Source organism: Propithecus coquereli, unplaced genomic scaffold, assembly GCF_000956105.1.
Source record: "Propithecus coquereli isolate 6110/MARCELLA unplaced genomic scaffold, Pcoq_1.0 Scaffold162, whole genome shotgun sequence".
Taxonomy (NCBI): domain Eukaryota; kingdom Metazoa; phylum Chordata; class Mammalia; order Primates; family Indriidae; genus Propithecus; species Propithecus coquereli.
The window spans coordinates 1,567,919-1,579,517 of record NW_012140747.1 but is presented as its reverse complement, the minus strand read 5'-3'; the positions used below and the strand labels follow the sequence as shown (position 1 = coordinate 1,579,517).

The following is an 11,599-nucleotide window of genomic DNA, read 5'->3' as shown; positions in this document are numbered from 1 at the left end:
TTACAGTTTTCTGAAGAATCAGTCCAAAAGATCCAAAAAGTACAAAAGGTAAAGAAAAGTGCATCTTAAGACATTATAGAATGATAGTTTTCCTGAAAAACATATAAAAGCAGCTGTGAACTATTTCGACAGACTAACTTGAGGAGACTTTTATTTAAAAAATTTTCCTTTTTTATTAATTTATTACAAAACATTGAATACCACCTGTGTTAAGATATTTTAGATACTGAGAATACAGTGAACAAGACAGAAGCTGTCCCTGCTCTCATGAGGATTGCATTCTAGAGCAAGACAAATATCAAATAAACAAGAAATTTGTGGTTAGGATTATGCAGGTTTAAAATGGATAACGTGCTTTCATTAGGTAGTCAGAGAAGGCCTCATTGAAAATGGGACATTTTGGTTGAGATCCGAATGGGAAGAGGTGTCAGCCATGTGAAGATCTGAGAGAAGAGCTTTATAGGCAGTGGGGACAGGAATGGTTGTGGAATGCTTGAGGAACAGAGCAGATGTGATGGGAGTGCAGTAAATTCGGGGGAGAGTATATGGAGATCACGTTGGAAAAGAAAACTGGGAGAGAAGCAAATTTACAGAAGAAAGTTGTGTTTATGCTTTGACTATATTATATTTTGGATACCTGTAAAATCTGTAGAAATGTCAAAAAGCCAGTTGGATATATGACTCTGCGTTTCAAAATCTGGTCTAGGGGTATGGATTTGAGACTCGTGTGTCTGGATGATATTTTGGGGGAAGTATGCACAGATTGAGAAGCATTCAGCCTTGGCACATGCCAGTATGAGTCAGAGAAGGAGCAGCCAGTGAGATGAGTGGAAAAGCAGGAAACTGTTCTGTCACAGAAACCAAGGAAGGAAAGTATTTAATAAATGCAGAAGTGGTCATCTATATCATCTATTACTAAGAGGTCAAAATAGAGAGTAGAGTAAAGCTGCCATTACATTTGGCAACATGAAGGTTTCTGATAACTCCAGTAAGAGAGAGCGATTTCAGTGGAGTGTTGGGATGAATTAAGAGTGATGAAGAAAGAGAATGAGGGACTTCCAGTTACAGATGGCAAATAGAGTGCAATTAAATTTCATTTCTTCTTGAAACCTCAGTAAAGCTGAAGTTAAAAGAATTTTTACAAAAGGCAAAATTTTCACAAAGACTAGGAGAACGGGAGAGGAAACCGTAGCAACAAAATTGTGGAACCTGAAAAGCAAAAGGAAGTACAATAATTTTCTTGCAACCCCGTAATCCTGAGCCTCCTGTGGGAAAGCTGAGAAACAAACTTCTTGACACTATAGACTCCCTAAAATTCTCATGAATTAAAGGCGCTCGTCTGTAAATAGGAGTGATGGTGAGACTGGATGATTCATGGCAAATCCATTTAAGAGGTGATTATACTCCATAGATCCTTTTCCTAACTTTGGAACCAAGGCAAGTGCTCCTTGCCTTTCTTAGCAGAAGTCTGAGATTTATTCTCTAGCAAAGATAAAATAAAGCAACAAGCATAGCTGAGAATGGAGGTAACATTGAGGGGAATTAAGAACCCAGGTTTTTATGCTATTCTTCCCGCTGTCACACAGACCCTCCAGTGATCTTTTTAGTGCCCCGCCCTTAAATATCAGCTGGTGACCAGGGATCACTAGACATCTGTTGAAAACCTCTTATGTGAGAGACCAAAACCAAACCAAAAGAGAAAATATTAAGTTGGGGGAAATGGAGACCATGAAAAACTCAATGAAAGGATTGAAAAATAAAATTGATATATTGAAAAAGAAACAAAGAGATGGAAATAAGAGAGAAAAAAAAAATTAGAGCAACAGTCCAGGATTTCTAATGTTCAAATAATAGGAATTCCAGAAAGAATAGAGGAAATAGGGGGGAAAAACAAAGAATAGAGAATTCAAGAAAACCCTCCAGAATTAGGGGATTTGAGTTTCCAGTTCGAAAGAGCCTGTTGAGTGACCAATACAGGTATAAAAATAAACCCAAAATGGGACACATCACTGTTAAATTTTAGAACATGGGAGAGCTTTCAGAGTAAAAGAAATAATAGGTCACATGTAAAGGATCAGTAATCAGAATGGCTTTGGACTTCTTGACACTACACTGGAAACTAGAAGACAATGGAGCCTTCAAAATTCTGAGGGGAAAATGATTTCCAACCCCGTGTTCAGTGCCCAACTCAACTGTTGATTAAGGATAGCCTAGTGACAGTTTCAGACTTGTGAGATCTTAAAGGATTTACCTGCCCTGTCCTCTTTCTTAGGCAGTTATTAGAGAAAGAACTTAACAAAAATAAAGAAGTAAACTAAAAAAGATGAAGGCATAGGATACAAGTGACAGGGAATGCAGTTAATTAAAGGGAATTCACCACTATTTGCAATCATCCAGGGACGACTTAATACCAGGATGATGGCGAATAGTGATCACGAGATGACAGCTGGTCACCAGGTGTGGTAAATAGCATCCAGTCCCAGTGGAAACAGGTTAGACGATGTCAAGAGAAGTAGCTGTGAAAAGGTGAAATTGGTAGAATGTGTTATGTATTTCAAGTTATGGAGAGTAGATTTAGACAGAGAAGAGTTTGTAGCTGAATTGGTAATAAGTACACACAGAACTAGGTAAACAAATAAAATAGTAATTCTAGGGAAAACTGCTCAGAAAGGGAACATAATTGTAGTGTACTGTGTGGCTCGGCTGTGAATTGCATTTACGGAGTCATAACAATGTTAAATCCAAATGTAGCCACGTGTCCAAAATTATGATAGTGGGAAATCGTAGAAGTGTGCATGCATGGGAGGTAAGGGTTAGGGAGTCAGAGAGCTAAATTCTTATTTTTCTTGGTGGAATTCGGTAGATAAAAAACAAGTATTTCTGAGAGCAAAAGGGGACACTTTTAATAATTACATTGGCATAACTTGAATAAATTGGGACTGTCTAGGCACCCTACCTAAAACTAAAAGAATCAGCAAGTGACAAAATAAAAGATATTAGAGATCGGGAGTTAAATACCAAAAGAAACCGTTAAAAAAAAAATAGAAGTGGTTGAAAGTGGAAAATGGGGATCAGAGGACAGAGGACTTCTGATTTTTTAATAAGTCTTATAAAACCGTTTGGATTCTTTAAACCAAAAGAATCAGCAAGTGACAAAATAAAAGATATTAGAGATCGGGAGTTAAATACCAAAAGAAACCGTTTTAAAAAAAATAGAAGTGGTTGAAAGTGGAAAATGGGGATCAGAGGACAGAGGACTTCTGATTTTTTAATAAGTCTTATAAAACCGTTTGGATTCTTTAAACCATACATGTATACCTTGGTGAAAATAAACACTAAATTTTAAAATAAGGAGAATCGACGTAAGGATGTTGAAACAGCAACTCTACCAACTGTACGTAACTCAGGCAAGCAGCTTTCCTGGGAAAGGGAGCAGAAAAGTAGGGCAGTAGCTGAAGGGTTGGTGGGTCAGGAGAGTTTTTTTTTTTTTTGGTTGGTTTGCTTTTTAGATAAGAGACACTGAGATGTGTTAATATATTGGTCAGAAATAATCCAGTTATAGAGGGAGGAATTGGTGATGCAGGAGTGGAAAGCCTTCTTAGGTGGCAGCAGATGGAATTCAGAAGACAGGTAATATCATGTCATTTGAAACTACACAGTTTATTTTTAGTACAGAATATGTTTTTTATTTGTAAGGGTTATTTTCCAAAGATGTACTGTCAGATACTGAGATTTTCCGTAATTATGTATAATGTTGCATGCTGAATCAAAAACATATCTGTTTCTGTTTGATGAAATTTGAATCGTTTATAAAGTCTCTTAGCTACTAATCTCTCCATCTAATGAGTATTTTTCCCTTTTATTTTTAGTTAAAAAATAATAATTGTACATATTTACAGGATACAGAGTGATGTTTCCCAACACATGTATACAGTGTATAATGATCAAATCAGGGTAATTAGTATATCCCTCATCTCAGACATTTATCATTTCTTTGTATTGGGAACATTCAAAGTCCACTCTTCCAGCTTTTTGAAAATATACAATAAATTATTGTTAACTGTATTCACCCTACAGTGCTATAGAATGCTAGAATGTATTCTTTCTATCAAGCTGTAATTTTGTATGCATTAATCAACGTCTCCCTATTCTTCCCTCCCGCCTGCTGTTCCCAGCCTCTAGTAACCAAAATTCTACTCTCTATTCTATGAGTTTCCAGATAGGAGTGTGGTATTTATCCTTCTGTGCCTGACTTACTTCACGCAGCATGTCCTGCAGCTCATCCGTGGTGCCATGAATGATGAATGTTTTTTAAAGCTAGTTTTTAAAGTGATGTTTGTAAAGACTCATGCCACGATTACGCTCTGTTGTCATAAAATAGTAATGTGATGTGTGCTCATGGGAAGTCATATCACTGAATGACTTTGAGCTCAAGTTGCTTAAGTATAGGATTCCTAGTTGTAGCTTGATCTTTCATAATTGGTGAACTTTAGATTATAGTAACTGCCCCTGTTCCTTTCAAAGACATGTTATTGTATGTCATTCTGGCTCAAAATGTCAGGCTTACAAAAAAAACCTTTTAATAATAACATTTATTCTATATTAGATTATATACTCGAAATTCCTCTTCAGCTTGTGTGGGGACATGGCGTTGCGTCTGTGTCCTTAGAATCCATGACATGGGCAAATGTGACTCTAGCTACTGTTTATGGATTGAAAGCTTGGGGCCTAGGCTCGTCCCCAGAGAAGATGTTTTGCCTGTTCTACCTTTGCCATTTTGTTTTGTTAAAGTTAATTTGACACCATTTAAAGAAGTTTGGGGAAATCTTCCAGCATTTGCTCTGTGGTACTCAGTTGGGCCTATTTTACTTCCTCTGTCTTTCTCTTAGATAAAACATGTCTATCAATTGGCTGGAAAAGTAGAGAAAAGATCTTGAGCCAGACTGTTAGAGATGCAGACTTGTGCTGTTCTGTTAGCTGGATAAGAATTATTTTTTGGATGAATATTGTTAACAGCAATAGTAAAACAGCCTAATAAAGTATCAGTCTGTTATCCTCTGTACTATTTTCCATTCATTCTTATAGTCAGCAAGGCCCTTCCTGTAGTATGACCTCTAATTCTTGGAGTTCTTTGTGGTTTTTTTGTTTGTTTTTTGTTTTTGTAGTTTGTCTTGTTTTCTACCTTTTGGTAATTAAACATACTGAGGGCTCACTGGGTGCCTCCTTAACAGGGGGCTCAGATCTGGCCTATTAACTTTCAATGAAACTTTTCTTTTTGAATTCACCCATATTTGCTCTGTCACTTTTGTACTGTTCTTTTTGTTCTAGTGATAGAACCAACCTCTGTTGTTACCATTTATGGCAAGTACGTCTTTTGGACCAGAGGAGTGTATATTTAGGTGATCTTTAAATTTTCTTCTAACTCTAAATTTCTCTAATTCTGTGTTCTGTCTGCTGATGTTACCCCGACACTTAAAATCACAGTGTTTTATCGTGGTGTTAGTCCTTTTTGCTTTTACCTTTGACTCCCTCACTCATTTTCTTTTAAGAATTTTTCACCCTTCACAGCCCCACTTCTGCAGCCATAACCACGTAGGCAATGCGGCATCGTTACCAACGGTTGGTCTCTCTTCCTCTCATGAAGGTGGATTTGAAAACACTGATAGAATCTTTTAGCATCTCATGTTCTTATAGTACCTTCAATCTTCTGTGGTTTGGTTAGAGTTATACGTTATATTATTTTCTAAATTTTAAATAAAAAAGATAATAGAGTAGAATTTCTTACGCCTCAAAACTGTTTGTTAGGATGTTTATTTTAGAATTAAGATGGTTATTCTATACTTAACTATAGGGCATAGCGTCTGTGTAGATGAAACTTTTATTATACTTTTAGAAAGACTATATACAGATTGTTTATCTCGTAAGCCGAAACCCTTGGGACTAGAAATATTTTGGATTTTGGAATATTTGCAGTATACTTACCAACTGAGTATCACTAATCCAAAAATCTGAAATCCAAAATGCTCCAGTCAGCATTTTCCTTTGAAAGTCATGTTGGTGCTCAAAAAGTTTGAGATTTTGGAGCATTTCAGACTTTGGATTTTTGTTTTTTTCTTTTCTTTGAGACAGAGTCTCACTCTGTTGCCCTGGCTAGAGTGAGTGCCGTGGCATCAGCCTTGCTCACAGCAACCTCACACTCCTGGGCTCAAACGATCCTACTGCCTCAGCCTCCCGAGTAGCTGGGACTACAGGCATGTGCCACCATGCCCGGCTAATTTTTCTATATATATATTTAGTTGTCCAGATAATTTCTTTCTATTTTTTTTAGTAGAGACGGGGTCTCGCTCTTGCTGAGGCTGGTTTCGAACTCCTGAGCTCAAACAATCCGCCCGCCTCGGCCTCCCCGAGTGCTAGGATTACAAGCGTGGGCCACCGCGCCCAGCCCAGACTTTGGATTTTTAGATTAGGGATACTCAGTCTGTAGAATATAGAAAGACAGATTTTAGGCTTGCAATCAATTTTAAAGCAGTAAGTTTTAATTCCTTCAATGTAGGTATGTGACCCTTAATAAGAAGGCTCTTGTCTATTTGACTTGCCTTTGCCCCTCTACTATTTTTTGTTCTCATTTTATGCCCTAGTAATTAAAACTTTAAATTGTAACCTGCGTAGATTTTCCATAAGGAAAATGCTAAACCTCTTAGTTTTTCAAATATGGTGTTCTCTTATTGCATTAAGTCCTGTACCTTTGCAAATTGCCATTGTGGTAGCTTAGAATCTTTTTAATTATTTACCTCTTTCTGTCCTCTAGTCTATGCTTCTCAAATGTTATACATTATTATCCCATGGGAACCTTGTCAAAATGTAGCTTCTGATTTAGTAGGACTAGAATAGGGCCCAAGATTTCACCTTTTAACAGGCTCTCAGAGTATGCTGATGTTGCTGGTCTCTGGACCATATTTGCAGTAACAAGAATCTTGACTCCATAAACTCATTGTCATCAAGAATGTTTCCTTTGACTCCCCTCTCCAATTCCCATGGGTATACTTAGTTTTTCCTTTGCCCAGTGATGCCATTACGTAGTATGTATCTTCATTATACCTCTTATAATTATTTAGCTATCTATCTCCCCACTCATTTGCAAATTTGTGCCTACAGGGATTGTCTTTCATTCTTACGTTCCCAAAGCCCGCCATACTATTTAACAGAAAATAGGCTTTTGACATATATTTATTGCTGAATAGACAGTATTACTATAGTTATGTAGTCAAATTTATTTACTGACTATTAAGAATGTCCCTTTTGATTATTTTATAGTAGAAAGAAAGTGAATTAAGAAACTGATTTTTTTTTTTCTGTAGTCCTCTTTCAGAAGGAGAAAAAAAGCCCCCAAATGTACCTCAGCCAAAGACATACGCTTGAAAATAATGTTCCAGCCTTTGGTACAAACAAAACATTTTGAAGTCTCTATGATAACATGTAGTATTTCTCAAGGAAACTTTGTAAAAGTAAGCTTTTTAGAAAACTAATGACCATTTATTTTTCTTTTCACTTAAGGAGAAGTACAAATGTCTACCACAAGACGAAAACGTAATATGTTATGTTGTTTACCGTAAGCTGTAGTAAAATGAGCTCGATTGTTGACAGGTATGTTTTTAGAGACTCTTATTTTGAATTATATAAAACTGTTTAAAAATTCACTACTAGAATAATGGTATGTATCAAATAGATAGAACATAATTACTATTAAATTCAGTTTCTGTATTGAACAAACATGGTGTAAGAGTAAGGCTCATCAATATTTTCTCCAGGCAGAGTAACAGACTATGGCTTGTGTTTTAAATGGGTCTTGAGCTGTAATTTTGAATGATTTGGCCATAGCTTCTTCTCTGAAAGAAATTGTAACAGTTGCAAATGTTTTCTTGGCACCTTCTAGAGTCCTTTTTCTCCTTATCTCTTGGTGCTAACTTCATCCTTTCAAGTGTTTTAGCATTTGTGACTGAGAAAGAAGTAACTATAATTAGAATTTCATTAGTTAAAATTGTAATCTTTAAATCTTACTCTTGGGAAAAGGATGAATCCCCTTATTTCTTTGATTTTAAGACTGTAAGTTTTTGTGTTTTTTACATTTTAACATCTCTGACATTAGCTGGGTCTTTCAATTGGCTTCTCATAATTTAATTGGTAGCACTTTTTTTTCTTTCTAGGGGCACATAAAATAGTGGTGAGTCTTAATAGTCAAATAGCATCTTAAATTTGATGTAACACAGTAACATTTTTTAAACACCTACTTTTTGACAGTGAATGTACAGAATACTTTTTATGTTACTTCATTTAATCTCTTAATGATTCCATAGGGTTTTACAGATGAGGAAATTGTGGGTCAGAGAGGTTAAATAACTTGTTTAAAATCACAGAGTAAGAGATGAGACCTATGTCGGTCTGTCTGACATTAAAGTTACTGTGCTTTTATTACACTGTACTGTGCGATTCAGCCACTGGGGATTCTTCACGAGTTTTGCTGCTAGATTTGTACACAGAGAAGACTTTTGACATCTGGGGGCAGCTCTCCTCCTTTTCTGTGAGCTAAACAGTAAAGATATACACCCCACCGGAACTTAAGACCTGAGGGGCAAGAAATTTCCTTAGTAAGGCCTGCCTGTACCATGGACTATGCCACAGTTGCAGGTGGGATCTACGATAGTCTTCCCCTCAGAAAGAATACTTTTTCACCGCCCTCCAGGGAGAAAATACGATTTTGGCTTTGGACTTCTGAATGATTACCAATTCCCATTCTAGACAATATGACATCTAGGGGATGATATCTGTGTGTTCAGACATAAAGCAGTGATTATTAATGTGCGTTCTTTAACTCTGTGCATGTCATAAAGTTACCAACTCTATCCTCAAAAAAATGCATATACACATAAAATTTCTCACAAATTTCAGGGCATACAGCATCCCAAAAGTCCACACATGGACCTGTGTGATGAAAGTAATGCAGATGATCTCAGTAATGAGTTCCATTTTATAGGTTATAGGCCTTTATAGGTCATAGAAAGGTGCGGCTAAAGGAGTTAATAGTGAGTTCATGTAAAAGCGCATAAATCACCGGAAACTATTTAATATTTCTTCTTAGTTAAGGAGTTAGGCACCAGTGCTCTTGATTCCTTTTGTTATAATGTTCTTCCCTTACATCTTCCTGTAGCCAGCCACTTGTTGTCACTTAGATCTCAGCTCAAATGTTCCCACCTCAGCAAGTTCTCCCCTAACCACTCAGACTAAAGTAACTACCTAGTAACTAAAAATCACCCCTTTTAATAAATTAGAACTTATCACACATTTTCATGTTAGTTTCTTATACTAGAAAATAAGCTATACGAGAGCAGCTAACTGTCTTGTTCACTGCTCTGTAACCACATCCAGGGCAGAGCCTGGCACATGAATGCTAATAAATATCTGTCAAATGAATTAGTAAATGAATGAGATGTATTAATATAAGATAATGTGCCAGATACTGTTTATGAGTAATTTGTGGTTTTGTAAAGTGAATGTCTCAGAAAAAATTTTAATTATGCTGTTATAGTTAATAAAAGTAATTTCAAGTGAATCATTTTATATAATGGCAAATACACTGAATTTCTATAGATTTTCACTGATTACTAAACATTTGAAACAAGGTATTTAAACTGGTTAAATTAAATTGTTTAGCATGTTGTATACACAGTATAGCTAAGTGTAAATACTTTTAAAATTTATATATGTAATAAACTTTTAAAAATATAAATACAGCTAAACTTTGATTTTCTAATACTAGAAAACAGGTTAGTAGTTTGAATTTATGTAATCTATTGACTATAAAAATTCTAGGATATAACTGAGTTGATTTACATATCATTTTGATATTGTTCTTGCTTACTGAGTCTGCTCTTATTTTTTCTCCTGACTTTCTTTTTTCTTTTAGAGATGACAGTAGTATTTTCGATGGGTTGGTTGAAGAAGATGACAAGGACAAAGCAAAAAGGTAGTTTGATTAGAGATGTAAAATAGTAAATAAATGTAAATAAACAGTAAATTAATGATTTCCAAAAACTATCTGCTTTAAGAATTTAGATATATTAGAAAGGTGGAAGAGATTAGAATATTGGTATACAGTTCATAAATTAAATAAAATTATCCTCTGACCTTTTGGAAAAGTATTTTGCTTTGTTTTGAAACAGATAATTAATGGTATTATGAAATGATTAATTGCTTTATAAACAATTGAGTTTGTCTCAGGAGCTCTTTGTTTACAAGCTACTGCTTCATATAGAATAGCAGTAATTATTCATTTAGTACATATATTTGGAATGCTTGCTGTTAGTTAGACATTATGGTTAAGTGCTTAGGTGAAAAAATTTGGGCTCCATTGTCAAGGGGCCTACATCCTAATGGAGAGCCAGATATGCAAACAAATGGTTACAACTCTGTGTTGGCGGCTAGGATGTAGGAGTATAGAGGAAGAATGAATGAGTAACCTTGGGAGAAGATTTTCAGTTTTAGATTTCTGTTGGTTTAAAACTTACATTAGATGGATAACTGTCTTCTATTCAACGATTTTTAATAATTTGTATTTCTGTATTATATGTACTTCCACAAAATGTATCTCATTAATACTTATAATCTTACAAGTTTACAATCATTGGTAAATATTAGATTAAATAAAACCTATGATTTAAATGCAGTTTGTCTTACTGGTGTGTATGTCAAAAACATGTATGTCAAATATTTGATATGTAAAAGTTTCTTTAGTGATGTTAAACTGAGGTGAAAAATTATTGCCCAAATTAACTAACTATATTGTTGATAACCTAGGAAATATTTGTAACCTAGGAGTATTTATCATCTGTATTGACAGAAGTACATGCTGTGTCGTGTCCAAATTAGCATTGTATTAAGTTATTTGTGTAATTAAATGGATTGTTTAAAAACTGATTATTTAATTTCTTATTTCATCAGAGTCTCTAGAAACAAATCTGAAAAGAAACGTAGAGATCAGTTTAATGTTCTCATCAAAGAGCTGGGATCCATGCTTCCTGGTAATGCTAGAAAGATGGACAAATCCACTGTTCTTCAGAAAAGCATTGATTTTTTACGAAAGCATAAAGGTAAATTTTTAACTTTGTAAAATGGGTGGTGTTTATTAATAAAAGACTCTCAAAGAATCCTGACAGAGATGCTTAAGATTGGATGCTTCTTCAGCTTTTATAACTGCCTTTTAAAAGATTTCCTAATTACGTTCTTTCTTTCATTCAACAAACATTTATTTAGTTCCTACTGTATCCTCAATTCTCACGATGCAAGGGTAGCAATCCTGGCTCTGAAGTAAGTCAAGCCAGCGGAGACAAATATGTAAGCACATAGTTATAAAAGAAATAATTATAATGTGAGTAGTGCTTGTCAACCATGAACTTACAGTGGAGAACACAGAGGAAAAACGCATCAGAGAAGGCCTTAAAATAACTGAATCTTTCAGCTGAGTCTTTTAGATTAAGTAAGGAAGACATTTCATACAGAGGAAATATGTGCAAAATCAGAGAAGCAGGGAGACTTCATTGTAAAC

The 11,599-nt window shown here is 35.3% G+C and overlaps 1 protein-coding gene across 1 annotated transcript in view; it reads left to right on the top strand.

The window, feature by feature from the left end:
- Position 1: 1 nt before the first annotated feature.
- CLOCK (clock circadian regulator) overlaps positions 2-11,599 on the top strand; it is a 52,550-nt gene continuing 40,952 nt past the window's right edge. The window contains 4 exon segments of the mRNA XM_012641092.1: positions 2-48; positions 7,555-7,644; positions 9,962-10,021; positions 10,996-11,144. Coding sequence (XP_012496546.1) covers positions 7,598-7,644; positions 9,962-10,021; positions 10,996-11,144 — 256 coding nt within the window. The 5' untranslated portion in view covers positions 2-48; positions 7,555-7,597.